Source organism: Hemiscyllium ocellatum, chromosome 18, assembly GCF_020745735.1.
Source record: "Hemiscyllium ocellatum isolate sHemOce1 chromosome 18, sHemOce1.pat.X.cur, whole genome shotgun sequence".
NCBI classification, from domain to species: Eukaryota; Metazoa; Chordata; class Chondrichthyes; order Orectolobiformes; family Hemiscylliidae; genus Hemiscyllium; species Hemiscyllium ocellatum.
This window is the reverse complement of record NC_083418.1, coordinates 52,387,711-52,411,794: the sequence shown is the minus strand read 5'-3', so window position 1 is coordinate 52,411,794 and position 24,084 is coordinate 52,387,711. Positions and strand designations below refer to the sequence as shown.

Genomic DNA, 24,084 nt, shown 5'->3' with positions numbered 1-24,084 from the left:
TATAAAAGAGATCTAAGGGACAACTTTTTCACACAGAGGGTGGTACGTGTATGGAATGAGCTGCCAGAGGATGTGGAGGAGGATGGTACAACTGCAACATTTAAGAGGCATTTGGATGGGTATATGAATAGGAAGGGTTGAGGGATATGGGCCGGGTGCTGGCAGGTGGGACTAGATTGGTTTGGGATATCTGGTCAGTATGGACGGGTTGGACCGAAGGGTCTGTTTCTCTACAACTGTACATCTTTATGACTCTAAGTGACCTTAAAGCAAGTGCTCACGCCATTACTGTTTTAGCATTGTGAAAGATGGTGCAAACCACTGCTAAGACACCTCTAATGTAGGATAAAGTTTTGTTTGGATGTAGAAACGCAGGAATATAAGACTGTGCCATAATTCAGTTAAATCAGATCTAATTTGTACTTTGATCAAATCACTTTGGTTCCCATAACTCTTATTTCTCTTGGTTAACAGAAGTCTATCAAGTTTCACTTTTGACGTTTCCAAGTAGCTTTATTCGGTGCCTGAGGAGAAAGACTTCAATGTTAAGGTTTCCATAGCTCTTGCCTTCCTTCAGCTTAGAGAATCATATTTCCTGCAAAGTAGTATTTATTGAAGTTTTGGTCTAATGAAATTGTCTAACTCATGTTCCGTTTTAATTAAGCTTCCCTGATAGATTCGATCTGTGGAGAGCTTAATTTCTTTACTTTCTTTATTCTAGATTCCCAAGTACTCAAGCATCAGTCTAGATGGCTTGCAAATCAAGCTGAGCACTTCTGGGAATTTCCAACAGGCAACAATTACTAATTCCAAACATTTTTCTTTAAAAAAAATTACAAACAGAAAACTGTCAGAATGTGGGCCAAATGCAAATTCAACTGGACCAATTCAGGCCTCTGCCCTTCACTTTCCCTGCTAATCCTTAAACTTACCGGAGAATCCAGAGCACGACCCTTCTTTCGGTTGATTCTCAATGACATTAAAACATCCCCAAAGATCTTGAACATCAGTAGTCCACACAGTGAGCTTCCTTATGGATTCCCACACTACCAACGTAAGAGAAGCTGTGACCTACAAGTCTTTTGTACAAAAGAGAATGCCTGGATTACTGCTGAAGGTCACAACAGACTCTCGACAGTTGGATGGCATAAGTAGTAATTTTCAGAAGCAAAGTCAAGAAGAAATGGGGCAGTTATTGCCATAAAACTGTCTTTAGATTAATATTTCATAAGTAGTAAATGAACGTCCATTTTCTTCTCAGCAGAACTGGTAAGGGAAGCGATACTAGAACTCTGTAGGAGATCATAAACAGAAAGCTGAAACAGCTGCCAGACTGGTTCACCTTAAGAAAACTAAAGCCAAAGTACTTAATTAACTTCCTTGTTTCATACCATGAATTGTTGTTCTCGCCACTTCCTGTCTCACAACCAATAGAAATCCGCTTATTTGCTTAAATCCAATCAAAATATGAACTTCAGCTAATTTCTGTTTCATTGTTTGCTCACTTTCTTATACTGCTATTTACAAAAGAGGAACCTCAGAACTTTGCAGTGCATAAGACGTCAGCACAGTTTCATCACAGCAGCATGCCTCAAAGTCTCAAAATTGTGGGTTAAAGTCCCACATCAGATAACCTCAACAGAATTATTAACGTAGCACCAAAAAAAAAGGGAGTATAATCAGAAAGGGGTCAGTTGGTGAGTGGGATGGGGTGAGAGGGAACGACAGGGGAGTGGTGAAAGTTTGGGAGGGTAAGAAGGGAGATATGACAGATGCATTAGTTATAAGTGCAAACTGTAGAAATGCACAGATCAGCAATTACATGACTAGATGATACACTGTGTTACAAAAACCAATATTTATCACAATCAATATAATCAGCAAATAAATTGTATATAAATCGGTTTTGTTTTTTACTGTTGTCCGTGGAATATTTTTGTATGATACTAAATGGATGTTGTTTTTCCCCAACTGTATTTCAATAGAAATGGTGCAGGATTAATTACTTTTGCCTTTTAGTTACTGCATTATTAATGCAACAGTGGTATGCATGTATCCAATTTCAGGTATACCAAACAAATGAGTTTCGTCACAATTTGTTGCACTTCCTTGGATCATATCAGCAATTTAGGTTTGCAACGAAAATGTCATCACAAATCACTTAAATGGAATGCACTCTGGTCATGGCAAGGAAATGTGAGTAAAGAAAACCCACTGCAAACAAACATTGAAGGATAATCAAGAGAAACATCAAGATTTTTATTACAGTCTATTTTCTGCTGATTTAACTGTGTGATACAAAGTAGAGTGATCCCATAAGTACAGATCAGATTATGGCAGTGTATGCCCTACACTATTGCCCTAGATCTGTGTGTTTGTTTATGGTGTTGTGGTTGGAGTGCCAGGCCTCTAGGAATTCTCTGGCATGTCTTTGCTTAGCCTGTCCCAGGGATGAAAGAAACCACCAATTCGACTGGGACAACACATCTATCCTGGGACAGGCGAAGCAAAGAAACACATAGATCTAAATACCATCCATCAACCCCTCAGAAAACAAACAGAAATGACGTCACCACAAACCTCAGGAACCCCATCCAGGACAAACATACAAATAGAAAGCAGGAGAACACAGCTTCGCTTCACTTGGAGGTCACCACTGATGATGTTACCTAGCCAGATAATGAAATGTCTGGATATCAAACCTACACCCTAAACGTCAACCTGAGCTACAAACCTTCACAAATCTTGCAAAAAAATTAGGAATTTTATTAGGTACCAGTTTTTATTAGCAGTCTTATACGCCATCTGTCCATAATTGTTTAGCTGTAGTTAGAATCTATATTTATAATAAAGAGAAATTCTTGAAAAATATGAAACTTTGATCTATGCTGTCAACTAAGATCCATAAGGTAAACAAATTGGGGAATTCTGTCTACTTCTTAAAATCTTTTAACTTTGTGATGAGGCTGGAATGGCAGAGCTCAATTTATAATTTGCTACCCCAATAAGACACAAAGGTAACAAAGATGTGTGTCTAGTATCAGTAACATAGTTGAACGAAAACACCAGTTTCTGTACTTTCACCAAGGGGAAAATAGAATTTACAAATCATAAACATAAGCTTAAATTGTGCAGTTGAAACAGGAGATGTCAGATCCTGATGAAGGTCCCACTGGAGAGAACTGGAGAAAGTTCTGACGATGGAAATTAGAAGAGGAGATATACCCATTCTAACAGGTGGGACATCTCCGTTCAGAATGCTGGAAGGGCAAGGGAAATGGATGGAACTTGATGGAGTTTGTAAGATTTAACTTCAGAAAGGAAACTTTAAAGGAAATACCATGGATTGGATTTTAGCTTTAACAACACCTGAGATACCAGAGGTAAACAGCACTAAGATTGCAGAAGTAGCACATAGGGTGGATGATAGCTATGAAGGATTTCTACCTAAAGGCAAGATAACCCCTTTTCCTTTAATCGCCAAGCCCATAGTTATACTAAAGGATACAGGGGTTATTCAAACTCAAGAATTCAAAGAGGTTATATAGTTTTGCAAAACATGTCACCCATGTTGGGTGGCAGGAAAGCCTCAACATGTAATCAAACCAAAATTTTTCAGACCAATGTCAGTTTTTGAAAAACAATTTAGTCGACATGCTGTATGACACTATGACAGTGTTGGTAAATCATGTAGGACCATTACTAAAATTAAAAGCATTACAATTATGGATATGAAAAGTCAATTTCCAGAAGTTATTGCTCTATGGACAATTACAGCTAAGGTAGCAGTGGAAAAATTGACGTAGTTTTTGTTTTTATTTGTTATGGACTACTAATTGAGATACAATCTGATCAGGGTTCTAACTTTATGTCTGTTGTTTTCCAGGAAATCATTAGCAGTTTGCCTATAAAACAACTCGAGTCAATGGCACATCATCTGCGAACACAGGGAGCTGTGAAGAGATACCACGAAAGACTACAAGCCACACTATATATGACAAACAGGCAGGCAACTCGCAATCCGCATCCACAAATATCAATGAGCCACTAAAAGCCATGACCAGCTATCCATAGCAGCCACGCGCACACAGATGACAAAGCCCACAAATTCGACTGGTACATCACAATGATCACAGGGCAAGCCATAGAATTTCTAGAAGCATGGAATTCATCCACGAACTCCATCAACGAGCACAGAGACCTAGACCCCATATACAGGCCACTACAACAAACAACCCGAACTGGCAATTTGAAGCAGTAGGAACTGGACCAAATAAATTCCAGAAGAGACAGTACAGCAGCGCTTCACAGAAGGCTCCAAAGCACTGAAGACTCACCTAGACAGGGGACAAAATGTCTGCAAATCAACTTCACAGCTCAGTGAATATACCCACAACTATGATAAATATTTCATAGCTCGAAATATAGCAGCAAATCCCCGAAAAAAAATTATTAATTTCAGAAAGCTGATAGCTGAAGGATAAAAAAAAATCAGATATCACAAAATTGCATTAACCCAATTAGTGAGATTTATTTAGGACTTCTTAACCAGTGTGCAGGGAGGAATGACCAAAAAGAACGTAAATTCAGAATAAATAGCATTCAGAATAAATAGCAGTAAAAGAAGGAGCAGTGAAAGAACCACTACTGTACTGCAGCATTAAACCACTACACATTGTCACACCCCAGGCTGGGTTGAAGCACAAGGAAATGCATTCTACACCAACAAAAAGTGAAGAATTAATGGCAGGTATGGTAGATTAATGTAGCGGGAGATTGCAGTTTCTCCCAAGCATAGTAGTAATGAAGTTGGGAGGTTGGGAGTTATAGTCAGAGAAATCATCACTCAAAACACAAGGATTCTGTTGGCAAACAGTGCTGAGAAAGCCAAGGATCACTTCCTCAAAGCATAATAAAAGAGAAGGATGACTATAAATCAGCAACAAACAGGCCAAGCAAATTTCATTATAGAATTTAAAACATTTGAGGACAAATGAAGGAGAATCAGGTAACATAATTATTGAGCAAAGAATGATGTGAGAAAGAAAATTAAAATAAAAATTTCTTAAAACAATTGTTAGAACAAAGCAATATAGAATTGATAGTATTCTCTATATATAATTGAAAGATTTATAATTAACATGTATACTTTACAATCTGCAGATACAGTTTCATAACTGCTGCATTACTATTCATGAACACACATAAGGACAATTGCCCATGCAGCATTATATTTTTTTTGCAATCTACACTACAAGCATCAAACCGAGGTCAGGAATCCATTATCCGCACATCTTAAAACCAGAAAGACCTAAAACTGAAGGTCTTTTCAAAAGAGGGCCAAATCAGATTGCTGAGTTCAGGCCCTTCGGAGAAAAAAAACTGAGCCAAAAGCAGAGGTCTTTTCTTCAGATAGCCAAACTCAGCATGTCTTCCATTCAGGCCCTATTCAGATCCCATTTATTTCTGAAACACACACACAGTATCCATTTTAAAATACAACCTTGCAAGTTGTTTAGTAAAAAAATTCAATAATTAAGAATTGTGCACTTTATCAGAGGGAACCCACCTGCCAAGAAGTTGCTTTGAAAACATCAAGTGTCAGCACTAATTCTCTCCCCAACACCCAAAACTAACATTGAAGCCATTTGTTTCTTACAACACAATGTAACATCTGAAAGAACATGTCCTTCTCCACAGTGCAATCCCTTCATCTTTAATCTAACATACATACACATGGTGAAAAGCAAATTAGCATTTGCACTAATGATTTCTACAACTAAACGAGGGACAACTCATGACTGATAACACCTGCATTTTTGTAAGAACTATGTTCTAATCAACCTGTCCAGTTGTTGTTAAACACCTCTGGTGCAGGTTTGACTTGAACCCAGGCCTCTTGGTTCAGGAGTGGGTACGTGACCAGTGCCTCCCAACTTCCACAAGCAAACTCATTATCCAAATTTCTTCCACAAACAAGAACCAAAAGAATGAGAGTTCTGAGGAAGGGTCTCTCAATCAGAAATGCTAACTCTGATTTCTCTCCATAGACGCTGCCAGATCGGCTGAGCTTTTCCAGTAACTTTTATTTTTGTCCTTGCTCCACCTTTACCCTGCTCTGCAGGTCAATTTTATCTTCCAACATTGTTAAACTGCCTAAATGCGATGCATATGAACACAGCAAAAATATTTTTAATTTCCAACACAAATCAATGTGGCATACCAAATGAGAACCCTCATTGCGAAGCAGCAGTTAATGGAAAATTAACTGTTTGAGTTACGGTTCAAGAAACTCACTTCATGCTTGTAATATTCATGTTTATTTCCTGCAGACCATCTGTCATGTGTATTTTTGATAGTGAACTCTATCTTGCCAAAAATCTCAATACCCTTCACCAGCACTATCCTTGCATCCCCTCTCAAACTCTCTTTTTCACTGGCGTCTGAGGCTGAGGGGTGTCCTTATACAGGTTTATGAAATCATGAGGGCCATGGATAGGGTAAATAGACAAGGTCTTTTCCCTGGGGTGGGGGAGACCAGAACTAGAGGGCATAGGTTTAGGATGAGAGGAGGAAGATATAAAAGAGACCTAAGGGGCAACTTTTTCACGCAGAGGGTGCTGCATGTATGGAATGGGCTGCCGGAGGAAATGGTGGAGGCTAATACAATTGCAACATTTAAAAGGCATCTGGATGGGTACATGAATAGTAAGAGTTTGGAGGGATATGGGCTGGGTGGTAGCAGATGGGACTAGATTAGGTTGGGATATCTGGTCGGCACGGATGGGATGGACTGAAGGGTCTGTTTCCATGCTGTACTTCTCTATGACTTAGATAATTTCTGTGCATTACCTTTCTTTTCATCCCAGAGTAAAATGCTTTTAAGTCATCTAAACCAGGGTTTCCCAAAGTGGGGATCTGGACCCCAACTAGAATTGCAAGTTGAAACATCACCTGCTCACTTCCCACACCTCACCCTAAATACCAAGGGGCTGAACTCATTTTCAAGCCACAAAATGGAGTTATAGTAGCAAAACATTTGGAAAACATTGATCTAAACCTCTCATTCTAGAATTTCAACTTTCAAATCCTTCGCCGGTTTGTGTTTAAGATGCTTTTTAAAACCTAACCATTCAGCCATGCTTTTGAATACCACACCCCACACATCCTTTTGTGGTTCAGTATAATTTTCTTTTGCCTGAAACCATCTAAAAACTTGTATTCAACTGAACCCTCAGAAGAGACCTGAGAGAGATACAGGTAGCCCCACTATCCAAAAGTAGAGCATTCCCAGGAAACCGCTCGTAAGCCGAAAATGGGGTAAAACTAAGGTACGTGATTATTATTAGAAAGAGTATCGCTGCTTTTCGTAAAAGCAAAAACCCTCTTTGGGTTCACAAAAACAGGTACTAAAGCAAAATTGTGTAAAGCGAATGATGAAAAGCAGGGTTGGCTGTATTCAAATAACTTGCATTTATGTAACACCTTTTATGTTCTTGGGATCTCTGAAGTCATTTCACAGTCAAAAAAAGTAATTTTTAAACAAAAGCAGAAATTGGTGAAATTCAGCAGGTTTGGCAGCATCTGTGGCAAGAAAGCAGAGGTAACGTTGAGGTCCAGTGACTACTCAAAGTTCCATAGCATGAGATAAATTGAGCAGATAACCTGTTTTGTTAGTGCTTAGAATAAGCATTGGCTAGAATGCCAGGAGAGTGCTCTTTCTTTCCTTCCAATAATACTGATATCATTTACAATATGAGAGCCTCAATTTAATGTCTCATCTAAAAGCTGGCACTTCCAACAGTACTCCCTGAGCATTACAATGAAGTACCAGCTTGGAATAATGTTTAAGCCTCAAGCCACAACTTTATGACTCAGGCAAGAGAGCATTGCCACAGACCTTAAGGTAGAACCCTGAGAAGATAGAGCTTTACTAAAAGAGGATTTGGAATACACCTTCAAAATAAATGATTTTTGGACAAGGAACCAAAGGTTAGTCTTAAAATGTCACTCATAAAAGTTTCACTAATAAATTGATAAAATTGAGAATTGACGTCAAGAGGTTTTTTTTTGTGTTGCGCTGTGGAGGAAAGATCTCTCAACATTTAACAATTGTGTTTCAACTTCGTAACTCACCTAGAGAAAGCAAAGTAAATACTGAATTTAGAAAAGATAAATGCATATATGCCAATGCAACAAATTCACAAGAAAGTTTCTGAAAAGTTTATTATCATGCAGACCATAACTAACTTTTAGAAGTAAAGGATTTGCTCAAAAGCCTGAGGGATTGAAAACTGAAAAAAGCTCCTGATGCACTTATTGTTACAATAGAGGAAATACAGTGAATAGAATGTGGGAGCTTGTTGCGCTCAGACATAAACGATTAACTAACTTGTTTCCTTTAGTTAAAAATCACAACACCAAGTTATAGTCCAACAGGTTTATATGGAAGCACTACCTTTCAGAGTGCTGCCCCTTCATCAGGTGGTTGTGGAGTATAAGATCATAGAACACAGAATTTGGAGCAAAAGTTGAGTGTGATGTAACTGAAATTATATATTGAAAAATATCTGGGATTGTTTAAGTCTCTCATCTTTTAGAATGGACATGTCGGTTTCAGTGCTTTCATATGTAAATTCCAGAAATAAAAGTTCTGGAATAAAAGTACTGAAACAGAGTCAAACATCGGCACATCCAAATCATCACTATCACTGTTTTTATTTTAAAAAGAGGTGTTGGTTGAAAGAAATGATACCAGAACTCCTTAAGTACACAGACCTGTCACTTGAAGCTCAGGTTGTTTGTTTACCTATTTGTTTATCTGTTTATCAGACTATTTATACAGTTTATTCAACCCTACTTTAAGTTTCAAGCATTACACTCACTTTATCACAAAGACTGCCTACTTCCACTACGTCCATCACATTCCTGATGAAGAGCTTATGCCCGAAACGTCAACTCTCCTGCTCCTTGGATGCTTCCTGACCAGCTGTGCTTTTCCAGCGTGACACTTTTTGACTACTTTCACCATGTCACTGTCTCAGTTAGCTCGGATTATGTCCAGGTGAAACCCTTACCACATTTTAAAAACCATTGTTGGTCTTGTCCCTGACAATATCAGCAACCAGACATCCAGCCCATTAACCCTTGAGCAATTTTGTTCTGTAATGCTAGAATATTTCTATTTCCAGTATATCTATATCCTCCTCTACCACAACCACTCTTGGCTGTGAAGTCAACCATCCAGACCCTAAAATTCCAATAGGCTCTACATATTTAAAACTCTGCTTAATACTACCTTTTTGACCAAGTGTTTAGTCATGTCCAAATACCTCCTTTGGTTTGGTTTCAATTTTTGCTTGATTATAGTCCTGTGCTGCAATTTGGAGAAAATTTTCTCTATTAGAGAAGCTATATAAATGGATATAGATATATAAAACTTCAGTTAGAATCTGTACATTACACAGTACTTTATATATCATCAGTTCATTGTTTATACCAAAATAATATCATGCCAGTACAAAACTGGAGTTTAGTAATGACTGGAACTAGTTTTTACCTAAAAATAGGAGTACACGATCTGTCCCCACAACTTCTGTGATTCACTTCTTCACAATTTCAAAACATATCGCCATGTAAGCAACTAATTTGACATAGTCATTAATTGAACATAATAGTACATTAAACAATAGCGTAATTTGAAAGAATAAAAATTTACAAGAATGTGGGGAAAGAATGGGATTAAATGAATTGTTCTCAGGAACTTGCACCAACTCGATGGGCTAAACAGTCTCCTTGTGTGTTGCATTGTTCTACTTCAGTGCTTATCCAACACTAGTCCCAAACAAATTACAATGACTGGGAAACATTAACCAGAGGAAGGATTGGGAAGCCTTTAAAAACTAACACAGGACAACTAAAACAGAATAAGAGAGGAAGATGATGAAATATGAAAGTAACATAGTTAGTAATAGAAGAGTATGTTTAAGACATTTAAAAGCTAAGATCAGTTAAGAGTGGACATTAGATCGCATGAAAGTGAGGCTGGAGAAGTAGTTACAAGGAACAAAGAACTGGAAGACTAATTGAATAGATTCATTGCATCAGTCTTCAAGTTCCAAGTCACCAGTAGCACACAAGAACTTCAAGAGAGTCAGGGAACAGAGTTGAGTATAATGGCCAATAAGGTGAATATGTCTGGAAGCTGAAAGGTCTGAAACAAATAAATCATCCAGACTGGAATAACCATACCTCGATGTCCTCAAGAGGAGAGGTGAAGAGATTGTGAAAGATGATCCTTCAGGAATCACTAGAATCAAGGAGGGTTCAGAGGCCTGGAAAATGGCAAATGTAACACCCTGCTTAAGGGAAGCAGAAAACGGGAAATTATCTAAACTTTGGTTGTTGGTAAGATTTAAGAGTCCATTAAGGATGAGATTGCATAGTACTTGGAGGTGCAGAGTAAAATAGGGCTGAGTCAGCATGGTTTCATCAATGGGATATAATGCCTAACAAATCTGTTAGAATTGAGGAAATAATGGGAAGTCACACAAAGGAAAGCCAACATTTGCAATCTATTTGGATTTCCAGAAGGCTTTTGACAAGGTTGCACAGGAGGCTGCTAAGCAAGCTAAGAATCAATAATGTTAGTGGCAAGGTACTGGCAAGGATACAGAATTGGCTCACTGGCAGAAGGCAGAGATTAGGGATAAAGGTATCTTTTTCAGCATGGCAGCTGGTGCCTAGTGTGGAGGAACTGTGGGAATTGTTGCTAAGTTTGCAGATGACACAAAAGATAGGTGGAGGGAAACAGTGTTGAGAAAGCAAGAGGCAACAGAAGGACTTGGACAGAATAAGTGAGTGGGAACATGTGGACATGGTACACAACGTGGGAAAGAGAGAGGTTATGCACTTTGGTAGAAACAATGGATGTGCAGACTATTATCTAAATGGAGAAAGATATCAGAGATTTGAAGCACAAGAGGATTCAAGATTTACAAGGTTAACTTGCAGATCCAGTTGACAAGTAGGAAGGCTAATGCAATGCTTGTATTCATTTCAAAGGGCTCAAAAACAAGAGTAGGGACATACTCAGGTTATATAAAGCAATCTGCAAATGTGTTGCTGGTCAAAGCACAGCAGGCCAGGCAGCATCTCAGGAATAGAGAATTCGACGTTTCGAGCATAAGCCCTTCATATATAAAGCAATGATCAGATAACAATTGGAATATTCTGAACAGTTTTGGGCTCTATTGAAGGAAGGATATGCTAACCATGGCAAGAATGATCCCAGCGATGAAGAGCTTCTCATGCGAGTGGTGATTGAGGACTCTGGGTTTGCACTCAATGGAGTTTAGAAGGATGAGGGGTAATCTCATTGAAACTTAGAATACAGGAGGCCTGGATAGAGTGAACGTGGTGAAGATGTTTCCCCTAGTGGGAGAGACTAGAACCATAGGGCATAGCCGCCGAGGCAAATGGCGTAGTCATTCTGTCACAAAATATTAATCCATGAAGCCAGGTAAACTTCGGGGGACCTTGGTTTGAATCCCACATGGCAGATGGAATTTGAATTCAGCAATAATTTGGAACAGTTTAATGGTGTCGATGAAACCATGGCCAATTCTTGGAGGTGAAAACCTTTCTGATTTCTCTAATATCCTTCAGGGTAAGGAATCTGCCAATTCTTAGCCTGTCTGGCCTAAACGTGACTGCACGTGGTTAACTCTTAACAACACACTGGGCAATAAATGCTGGTTCAGCCAGTGACACCCACATCCATGAATTAATAAAAAAGGTAAGGAGATGACACTTTAGAACGGAGATGAGGATGAGTTTCTTTAGCCAAGGGTGGAGAATCTGTGAAACTGATTGCACAGAAACTGTGAAGGCCAAGTCATTGAATGTACTCAAGATAAGCTCTTGATTAGTAAGGGAATCAAGGGTATAGGGAGAAGGCAAAAGAACAGGACTGAGAAACTTATCAATCAAGATCAAATGGACAAATAGGCTCAATGGGCCGAATGGCCAAATTCTGCTCCTATATCTTATGATCCTCCATATCACTTTAATAAAATACAATAAAAGGGTCTCCCACTTGATACAATAGACCTAATTTCAACCAGATATAGAACAGACAATATCCTCTTCACTTCTGTTCAGCAAAAGTTTGCAGAGGAACCTCGATTAGCCAAACGAGGTGAGCGGGCACGATATTGTTCAACACAGTGGCTCAGTGGTTAGCACTGCTGCCTCACAGCACCAGGGACCAGGGTTCGATTCCAGCCTCGGGCAACTGTCTGTGTGGAGTTTGCACTTTCTCTCAGTGTCTGTGTGGGTTTCCTCCAGGTGCTCCAGTTTCCACCCACATTTCAAAAGATGTGCAGGTCAGGTGAACTGGCCATGGGAAATTGCCCAGAGTGTTCAACGTTGTGTAGGCTAGCTGGATTAGAAATGCAAGATGGGTCTGGTTGGGATGCTGTTCAGAGGGTCAATGTGGACACGATGGGCCGAATGATCTCCCTTCACACTATAAGGATTTTATGAGTTGATTATTCAGTAAATTCATTTTCTCTGGGGATTAGAGTTTTCTATGAAGTCTGCCTCCCATCCAGGCAGCAGCACATCGTATGCGAGCGCCCGTGCCCGCACCCGCACCCCCCCCCCCCCCCCACCCAGCCCCATCCCCATCCCCTGCATGCGCCCACCCCCGTCCGTACCCAACCCCACCTGCACAGGACAATGTTGGAGAGATTATCTGGGTAAGGGGGGGTTTAGGGTTCACCCATTTGTAGAACTCCAGGGAAAGTGTGGGAGGAGAGTCATGGAGTCAGAGATGTACATCACAGAAAGAGACCCTTCGGTCCAATCTGTCCATACCAAGCAGATATCCCAACCCAATCTAGTCCCACCTGCCAGCACCTTGGCCCATTCCCTTCCAAACCCCTCCTATTCATATGCCCATCCAGATGCCTTTCAAATGTTGTAACTGTACCAGCCTCCACCACTTCCTCTGGCAGCTCATTCCATACTTTCTCCATGAAAAAGTTGCCCCTTAGGTCTCTTTTATACCTTTCCACTCTCGCCTAAACCTATGCCCTCTAGTTCTGAACTCCCCGATCCCAGGGAAAAGACTGTGTCTATTTATTCTATCCATGCCCCTCATGATTTTATAAACCTCTATAAAGGTCACCTCTCAGCCTCGAACGCTCCAGGGAAAACAGCCCCAGCCTATTCAACCTCTCCACATAGCTCAAATCCTCCAAACCTGACAACATCCTTGTAAATCTTTTGTGAACCCTTTCAAGTTTCACAACATCTTTCCGATAGGAAGGAAACCAGAATTGCACTCAATATTCCAACAGTGGCCTAGCCAATGTCCTGTACAGCTGCAACATGACCTCCCAACTCCTGTACTCAATACTCTGACCAATAAAGGAAAGCATACCAAACGCCTTCTTCACAACCCTATCTACCTGCGACTCCACTTTCAAAGAGCTAAGAACCTGCACTCCAAGGTCTTTTTATTCAACAACACTCTCTAGGACCTTACCAATAAGTGTATAAGTCCTGCTAAGATTTACTTTCCCAAAATGCAGCACCTCGCATTTATTTAAATTAAACTCCATCTGCCATCCTCAGCCCATTGGCCCATCTGCTCAAGATCCCGTTGTAATCTGAGATAACCTTCTTCACTGTCCACTACACCACTAATTTTGGTGTCATCTGCAAACTTATTAACTCTACCTCTTATGCTCGTATCCAAATCATCTATACAAATGATAAAAAGTAGAGGACCCAACACCGTTCCTTGTGGCACTCCACAAGACCTCCAGTCTGAAAAACAACTCTCCACCACCACCCTCTGTCTTCTACCTTTGAGCCAGTTCTGTATCAAAATGGCTAGTTCTCCCTGTATTCCATGAGATCTAACCTTGCTAACCAATCCCCCATGGGGAATCTTGTTGAATGCCTTACTGAAGTTAAGAAAGATCACGTCCACCCTCCTGCCCTCATCAATCCTCTTTGTTACTTCTTCAAAAAAAACTCATTCAAGTTTGTGAGACACATTTCCCACACACAAATCCATGTTGCCTTGGCTTTCTAAATATATGTACTTTCTGTCACTGGTCTATGGTTCCCTGGCTTGTCCTTACCATCTTTCGTAAACATGAGCACGTTAGCCAACCTCCAGTCTTCTGGCACCTCACCTGTGACTATCAATTATACAAATATCTTAGTAGGAGGCCCAGGAATCACTTCTCTAGCTTCCCCCAGAGTTCTAGGGTACACCTGATCAGGTCCTGGGGATTTATCCACTTTTACGTGTTTCAAGATATCCAGCACTGCCTCCTCTCTAATATGGACATTTTTCAAGATGTCACCATCTATTTCCCTACATTTTATAATTCCCATGTCCTTTTCCACAGTAAAATCCCAATAAGGTGATCATCCCTTTCTCATTTCTCAGTTCCACCCAAATAACTTCCTTAAATGTATTTCCGGGAATATCCTCCCTAAGTACAGCTATAATGCAATCCCTTATCAAAAACACCACCCTCCATCCTCTCTTGCCTTTCTATCGTCCCTGTAGCATTTGTAGCATTTGTATCCTGGAACATTAAGCTGCCAGTCCTGTCCATCCCTGAGCCATGTTTCTGTAATTGCTATGATATCCCAGTCCCATGTTCCTAACCATGCCCTAAGTTCATCTGCCTTTCCTGTTAGGCCTCTTGCATTGAAATAAATGCAGTTTAACTTATCATTCCTATCCTGTTCTCTGCTTTGCCCCTGCCTGCCCTGACTGTTTGACTTGCCTTTGCTCACAACTGGACCAGTCTCACTACCTTCCTGGGTCCTACACCCCCTCCCCCTCCACCTTACTAGTTTAAATTCTCCCAAGCAGCTCTGGCAAATCTCCCTGTCAGTATATTCGTCCCCTTCCAATTTAGGTCCAATCTGTCCTTTTCGTACAGGTCACTTCTACCCCTGAAGAGCTTCCAATGATCCAAAAATGTGAATCCTTTTCCCATACACCAGCTCCTTAACCATGCATTCATCTGTTCTACCTTCCGATTCCTGCCCTCACTAGTTCGTAACACCGGGACCAATCCAGATTTTACCACACTCGAGGATCTAGTTTTTAAATTCCTGCCTAACTCTCTAATCTCCCTTCAGAATCTCAACGTTTTCCCTTCCTATTTTGTTGGTTCCAATGTGTACAATGACCTTATGCTGGCCCGTCTCCCTCTTAAGAACATTCTGCGCCCTGAGACATCCTTGATCCTGGCACCAGGGAAGCAATACACTGTTCTGATTTTTCGATGATGGCCACAGAAACATGCGTCTGTGCCTCGGACTAGAGAGTCCCCTAACACAATCGATCACTTGGAACCCGCTGTACCTCTCATTACATTAGAGCCAGTCTCAATGCCAGAAACTTGGCTGTTCATGCTACATTCCCCTGAGAATCCATCACCACCACATTTTCCAAAACAGCGTACTTGCTTGAAATGGGGACAGCCACAGAAGACTCCTGCACTAGCTGCCTACCTATCTTACCTTTCCTGCAGTTAACCCATCTATGTGATTGGATCTGAGACTTGCCTCTCTTCCGATAATTGCTGTCAATCACACCCTTTGCGCTTGTAAATTCCTCAATGCTTTTAACAGCCCCTTTAACCAATCCATTCGATCTGATAAGACTCGCAGCCAACGGCACTTATTGCAGATACAATCGTCAGTAACCTGTAAACTCTCCCTAAACTCCCACATCTGACATGAGCATATCACTCTACCGAGGGCCATTTTTGCTTCTTTCAATCTACTGACCAAGAAAATAGCACTGTCTGATTCCTCTACAAAACACTGCTCCAGGTTAAATTAATACTTATGACTTATATTTTAAGTTTAAATCCACTCACCTAACCTGTCCAAGTCATCCTAGCATCCTCCTCACATTTCACACTGCTACCCAGCTTTGTATCATCAGCAAATTTGCTAATGTTACTATTAATACCATCTTCTATATCATTAATATATATTGTAAAAAGCTGCGGTCCCAGCACTGATCCCTGCAGTACCCCACTGGTCACCGCCTGACATTCCAAAAGGGAGCTGTTTATCACTACTCTTTGTTTCCTATCAGCCAACCAATTTTCAATCCAAATTAGTACTTTGCCCCCCAATACCATGCACCCTAATTTTGCTCACTAAATTAGGGCACAAGGTGCCACAGAAGAGGCTGCTGCATAAGATAAAGGTGCATGGCATTACAGGCAAAGTATTACTATTTATAGAGGATTGGTTGACTAACAGGAGGCAAAGAATGGGAATAAATGTGTGTTACTCTGGTTGGCAAATCAGTAACTAGTGGTGCGCCTCAGGCATCGGTATAGCGACTGCAATTATTCACAATTTATATAGATGATTTGGAGTTGGGGACACATACAGAGTCAAAATTTGCAGATGACACTAAGGTGAGTGGCAGAGCAAAGTGTGCAGAGGACTGTGAAACGTTTGCAGAGGAGCATCGATACATCGAGTGAGTGGGCAAAAGTCTGGCAGATAGAATACAATGTTAATAAACGTGACGTCATCCATTTTGGTAGGACTAACAGTAAAAAGGGCTATTACTCGAATGGTTAAAAAGTTACAGCACTCTGCTGTGCAGAGGCACCTGGGTGTCCTTTTGTATGAATCAAAGGGTTGGCCTGGAGGTACAAGTAATTAGGAACCAAATGGAATTTTGTCCTTCATTGCCAAAGGATTGAGTTTAAAAACAGGGAGGTGATGGTGGAGCTGTACAGGGTGCTGGCGAGGCCATACCTGGAGAATTGCATGCAGTTTTGGTCTCCTTACTTGAGAAAGGATGTACAGGGGAACCTTGATTATCCAAACGAGATGGGCGGGCACTATTTCGTTTGGATAATCGATTTTTCGGTTAATTGATTAAATGCCTTTCCTCAGGGGCTCAGAGTTTTTAAAAGTCTGCTCCCAGTTTAGGAGACTGCAGAAGCACACAGTGAGTTAGGCCTCACCCCACCGCTCCCAAAACCTGTCCAACATCATCCCCTAACCCAGTGCAATACTGCACCCGCCCATCCCCAACACCGTACACACCCACCCCCTCTCCAGGGCAGCTGGACTGGACACCAACAAGACTGCTGCTGCAGCTGCTTTTGTGGGGTAAGTCTCCACATAGCGCACGCGGGCGCACACACACACACACACACACACACACACACACAGATAGACACACACAACTTTTTACTGCAACTTATTGACAGGTTCCACCTTTGCCATATATAAGACAGTGTTGGAGAGATTACATGGGGGGGGGGGGGGGGGGGGGGGGGGTGCGGCGTTTTTAGGGTACATTCCTGGTAGAATTCCAGGGAAAGTGTGGGGGAAAGAGAAAGAGGGCGGGCAGACAGTCATTTGGAAATGGTGCCTGTTTAATCACTGTAAACAAAAGGCGCGATCACTGCTGGAAACAAGTCTTTGAGGTAATGTTCCTATCAGGACCTCGAAATCTCCTTCGAATAATCCGATTTTCGGATAACTGGTATTCAGATAAGCGAGGTTCCTCTGTACTGGAACTAGAGGGTGTACAGAGGAGGTTCACTAGGTCGAATCTGGAGTTGAAGGGATTGACTTATGAGGAGAGACTGTGTCGACTGGGATTACATTCATTGGAATTAAGAATTTGGGGGTGGGGGGAAAAAAAAGTCTTATAGGAACATTTAAAATTATGAAGGGAATATAGAAGATAGAAATAAAGTCCTAGTGTTCGTAGTAGTCTGGCTGTCAGTTCAGAAATGTTCTTGATGTATGGTAATGTGGCTAGTCCTTTGGGTTGTGGCATGTCCTCATTCTGTTGTCTTTCCCTTAGGACTCATAACAGCACACAAACCAACAGCCACTCTCAGACAACAACTCACCAGACAAAGGGCCCGATACCCAGCATGAGCAAAACCAATGTAGAGTACAAAATCCCATGCAAAGACTGCACAAAACACTACATAGGATAAACAGGAAGACAGCTAACGATCCACATCCATGAACACCAACTAGCCACGATACAACACGACCAGCTATCCTCTGTAGCCACACACGCAGATGACAAGCAACATGAGTTTGACTGGGACAACACTACTATTATAGAACAAGCCAAACAGAGAACAGCCAGGGAATTCCTGGAGGCATGTCACTTATCCACAGATTCTATCAACAAACACATCGACCTGAACCCAATATACCGGCCACTGCAACGGACGGCTGGAACTGACAACTGGAAGCGGCAGAGACAAACCACCATAAATGCCAGAGGAAACAACACAGAAGCACTTCACAAAAGAATCCCAAGCACTGGGGATGACACCTAGACTGGGGACGAAACATCTGCAACACAAATTCTCAGCTCGGCAAACAGAACCACAACTTCAGTAAATGTTTTTAAAGTAAAGATAGACTTTTTTTTAAACAATAAAGGAATTAAGGGATACTGTGAGAGGGTGGGTAAGTGGAGCTGAGTCCACAAAAAGACCAGCCATGAACTTATTTAATGGCGGAGCAGGCTCAAAGGGCCAGATAGCCTACTCCTGCTCCTAGTTATTATGTTGACAGGCAGGAGGCTGGAGGAATACAGCAAGCCAGACAGCATCAGGAGGTGCAGAAGTCGACGCTCTGGGCGTAACCATTCTTCAGACGCCTAGTTCTTATGTTGGCAGTAAGTGTACCATTAAGTTAGTTTACACAAACGGGGAGGGGAGCGAAAAATGGTTTCAGCTCTCCAGGTCATCAGTAAACCTACTGACTTCACTGTCCAAAACTAATGAGCAACCAACAGTGGAGATATATCACTTCAGTTGAATGTCCTACACAGCACCATCATGTAATTCAGCAGATTACAAGATTCTCTACCAATACAAGCCAACACCCTGAAAACACGAGTCGTTTGTGGCCGTCGAGACCAAAGCCAACTTACCTCAAACATCCTGACTTGTTCATATACAAACTAAACTTTCCATATTTCAATGTCAACTAACCACTCATCATTGAAAGCATAATCTTATCCTAGGGTTTTCAAGAATTTGGATGCTCATCTCCATAAAAGGCCATCCCTGACAAACATCAGGCACACAGATAAAGACATATTTACACACCAAGAAAAGGGATAATTCAAAGAGGTGTTTTGCATCTGCATGTAAAATGTTCTACCACTTAAAAAGTACCCCTAATTAAAATTGGCCATTAAAAGCCACTACCTATTGTCCATGATCACAAAATAATTTTAAATTTCTTAAGTGAATTCTTCAATTTTGTTGACTTAGCAGAGGAAGATAATGGGTCCTCTGCTAATTTATTGAAAAATAAAGGCAGGGGAAAAAGGGCCAATTTCTTTAAATCTGACAATCCCAAGCAAACTCCAGAAAATAATTTTGCTTTATTTCAGTTATCCATATAGAAATTTTTAGGGGAACTGATTATTCACTGACCATTCCACATCTCAAAAAAAAATTAGGAAATTGGATCATACACACCCACAGAAGAAAACTAACATTCAACTGTGTTTTAAAGGTCAGATACTATGGCCTTAAATATCAAAAGCAAAAAGTGAATGAGCACATTTCATTGAAGCATGCAGAAACAAAGGACATTGAAAACATGAGTAGCCATTAAGGTTCTTCAGCCTGTCCCACCATTCATTACATTCATGACTGACCATTCAACTCAACAGCCTGCTCCTGCTTTTCCCACATATCCTCAATTCGAAGTGCAACATCCAACACCTTCTTTAAATCATACAAAGTTTTGCCCTTAACTGTTTTCTGTGGTAGTGAATCTTGCAGGCTCACCACTCAGACATTTCTCATCTCAGCACTAAATGGTTTACTCCGTATTCTTAGACTGTGACCCCAGTTCTGGACTTGAATATCTGGATGTTTCTCATTCCTTTTGGCTTTGTTTCCTTTATTTCTGCTTTTTTTTTCAATTCCAGTTTTGTAATCAAGTATGTAACCAAGATGACACTGGTTATATCGGTGGAGGTGAGATAGTGCCAAAGATTGGCAGCTTTTGGTCCAGCAGCAACGACTTGGCAAAAGGGATTCAGGTCTGGCCACCACGCCCACAATGGAACACTTAACAAGAAAGACTGCAAAGCTGGACATTTTATTTATTCATTTTTCTTCCTTTGTATTCTGTGTTTTGATTATTTTGTTTTATGAACTGGCTCCAGAGTGGCAACACTATACAACATTTTCACTGTATTTTCTAACAAGGTACATGTGACAGTAAATATATCAAATAATTTCCCGTCTTTGGGAAATCCTTCCTGCATTGGTCCTGTGAGAATTGGTTTCTATGAGAATCCCTCATTCTTAACTCTAGTGAGTTTAATCCTAACTGATTCAATATCCCCTCATATGACAGTTTTGCCAACAGTCTGGCAAACCTTTGCTGCATTCCCTCAATAACTGCAACATTCTCCTTCAGACGAGGAGACTAAAACTGCACATAATACTCCAGATGTGGCCTAATTGATGCCCTGTACAGTTGCAGCAAGGCATCCTTGCTCCCATTCACAAATCCTCTTGCTATGAAAACCAACATACCATTAAACCTTCTTTATCACCTGTTGCACCTACACACCTGCCTTCAACGACTGGTGTACAAAGAAACACAGGTCCCGTTGCACATTTCCCCCTCTCAATTTATAGTTAATCATCTGCCGCCTTGCTTTTGCTACCAAAATGAATAAACTCATTTATCCATATGATACTGCATCTACCATGAATTTGTCCACTCAGTTTGTTCAAATCATATACACATTGGTTAGAAGATGTAGCACTTTCCTACAACAACTGTCAGGATTGTCTGTGATTCATTTTTAATAAGTTTTGTTTGATTAACACATTCAACAGGCAGATTTGCCAAGGCTTGCTACAATACCAAGATAACTCAAAACCTACTTTAAGCAGTGGGGACCATGTACTATATCAAAAGCACAAATGAGTAGTCCCTACCAGAGGATGCAACTTGCCCTACAGATTTTGGTGAATCTGCAGAGCACATTTAACATTGCAAGAGCGTATGGAAAGATTTAATACAATATATTTGATTAAAACAACCAAATTTGTTTTGGGTGCATCACATTATAACATCACTACTTGTCTTACAAAAAATTCCCTTTAATTTTTTTAATTACAAAAACTTCAGGTAATCATTAACTTATGGAACTTTAGACTTTCCTCTCAGATTGCGTCAAATACAGCACTGAATCACTAATTCTAGGCAGCAAAAACTTGACACAGTCAAGTTGTACATCAAGTCAGAAAAACATTTGACAAAGCTTTTCTTCCCAGTCCAAAGATACAGCATGTTGTGTAAATATCTAAGGGTGCTCTTTCCAACTGAAAGCAAAACAGCAAATCAGGAAGATTACATTTGTAAGATATTGTCACTAGGGTTTTGTTTTATGCAAATGTTCACATTTAATTTTAAAATTAAGTTCCAACCCAAGCTTTCAAATGAAACTTCTTTAGCATTTACCAAAGCAAAATATTCTAATCACTTCAATTTTACATTTATCACAAAGTTATTAGGACAAGGTGACTTAAAGCTTACCAAAGAGATAGGTTTTTTGAGTCATACAGCAGGAAAACAGACCGTTCAGTCCAACCAGTCCATGCCGAACATAATCCCAAACTAATCTAGTCCCATGCCTCCTCTTGACCCATAACCCTTCAAACCTTTCCTATTCATGTATCTACCCAAATGTCTTTTAAATGTTGTAAGGTTATCTGCATCCACCACTTCCTCAGGAAGTTCATTCCACATGCAAACCACCCTTGTAAAAGGTTTGCCTCATTTCTTATTAAATCTCTCTCCTCTCACTTTAAAATGTGCTCCCTAGTCTTGAAATTCCTCATCTTAGGGAAAAGACTACTACCATTAGCTCTATTTATACCGCTCATTATTTCATGAACTTCTATCAGGTTGTTTCTAAACCTCGTACGCTCCAGTGAAAAGTCCCAGATTTTATTAATAACTCAAAAACTTCTTTGCCGGGCAACATCCTGGTAAATCTCTTCTGAACCCTCTCCAGCTTGATACTATCCTTCCTATAACTTAAGGAGCATTTTAAAGGAGGGAGAGGAATAGAAAGCTATCCTCATCACAATCACTATTGTTACTACCTACCATGAGGACAAGAGCAGCAGAAATATGGGACCACCACCAGCAAGTTTCCCTTCAAGGCACTCATCATCCTGACTTGGAAATATATTACTGTTCGTCCAGTGCTGTTAGATCATAATCATTGAACTCCCTAACAGCACTGTGAGTCTACCTGCACTATATGGACTAGCGGTTCAAAAAGGCAGCTCATTACCACTTTCTCAAGGTCAACTAGAGACGAGCTATAAATGCTGGCCCAGCATTGTGAAGAAAGAACAAAGAAAAACATCTAAATAACAATTTTCATTTGTATTTTGACAGGGTCACAGCATAAAACAAGGAAGCTGTAGTAAACCTTTACAAGACATTAGATTAAATTCCAAATGGAGTCTTGTGTTCAATTCTGGGAACAAGAGGGTTTCTTTTCAAACTGAAGGCTTGTGAGCAGCAGTGTACCACAAGAATCAGTTTTGGGGCCACTGATTTTTGTCATTTATATAAATGATTTGGATATGAACATAGGAGGTACATTTCCAGGTGACACCAAAAGTGGAAGTATTGTGGACAGCAAAGGAGGTTACCTTGGATTACAACAGGATCTTGATCAGATTGGCCAATGAGAGGAGGAGAAGCAGATGGAGTTTAATTTACATAAATGCAAAGTGCTGCATTTTGGAAAGGCAAATCAGAGCAGAACTACACGCTTAATGATAACATACTGGGGAGTGCTGCTGTACAAAGAGACCTTGGAGCGCAGGTTCATAGTTCCTTGAACTCTCAGGTAGATAGGATAGTGAAGGCAGTGTTTGATATGTTTGCCTATATTGGTCAGAGCATTGAGTAAAGTAGTTGGAGGGTCATGTTGCAACTGTACAGGACATTGGCTCAACCACTTTTGGAATAATGCGTGGAATTTGGTCTTCCTCCTATAGGAAGGACGTTGTGAAACTTTAAAGGGTTCAGAAAAGATTTCCAAAGATGTTTGCCAGGATTGGAGGGTTTGAGCTGTAGGGAGAGGCTAAATAGGCTAGGGTCATTTTCCCTGGAGTATCTGAGGCTGAGGAGTGACCGCATAAAGGTTTATAAAATCATGAGGGACGTGGACAGGGTAAATATATAAGGTCTTTTCCTTGGGGTTGAGAGTCCAAAACTAGACTGCATAGGTTTAAGGTGAGAAGGGAAAGATATAAAAGGCACCTAAGGGGCAACTGTTTCACAGAGGGTGGTGCACATTTGGAATGAGCTGCCTGAGAAAGTGATGGAGGCTGGTATGATTACATTTAAAAGGCAATAGGAAAGGTTTAGAGGGATTATGTGCCAAATGTTGGCAAATGGGACTAGATTTATAGAGGATATCTGGTCAACATGGACAAGTTGGATCGAAAGGTCTGTTTCCATATTGTATATCACTATGACTCTAATACAAGAGTTTAGGATCTAGGCAACTGCCAGAACAGAGCTGAAAACTGGTGATATGTAAGTGGCATACTTATCACGTTACTAATATGTAAAACTTCCATATTAGGGAATCAAATATTACATTTGTATGTAATCTTACAACCCGATAGAGAATATCAACAACTCTGGATGCAATGATGCTAACATGCTAAATGACAACCTAATAGCACCTGTCCAACAGCTTGCATCAAACATTTCCATCTTGTCAGTTTATGAAAGAAAACAATTTTTTACAATAAATTTCTACAACAGTGGGAACAGAAATTATATTCCAATAAGCTTTGATATGTCAGAAAACTGCAAGTTTTTGTTGCAAACATTTCGTCCCCTGGCTAGGAGACATCATCAGTGCTCTGGAGCCTCCTGCGAAGCGCTTCTTTGATGTTTCTTCCGGCATTTATAGTGGTCTGTCCAGCGGCAAGGACAGACCACTATAAATGCCGG

At 40.6% G+C, this 24,084-nt stretch overlaps 1 protein-coding gene across 3 annotated transcripts in view; it reads right to left on the bottom strand.

Moving 5' to 3' along the window:
- The window catches only part of usp47 (ubiquitin specific peptidase 47), a 153,823-nt gene that overhangs the window by 118,418 nt on the left and 11,321 nt on the right, over positions 1-24,084 (bottom strand). The window contains exon 1 of one of the 3 annotated variants that reach the window (XM_060838997.1): positions 933-1,347. The exons of the other annotated variants lie outside the window; for them this stretch is intronic. Within the exon in view, the coding sequence (XP_060694980.1) occupies positions 933-1,007 (75 nt within the window). The 5' untranslated portion in view covers positions 1,008-1,347. Of the gene's footprint in view, positions 1-932; positions 1,348-24,084 lie in introns of those variants that run through there. 3 annotated transcript variants of the gene reach the window in all.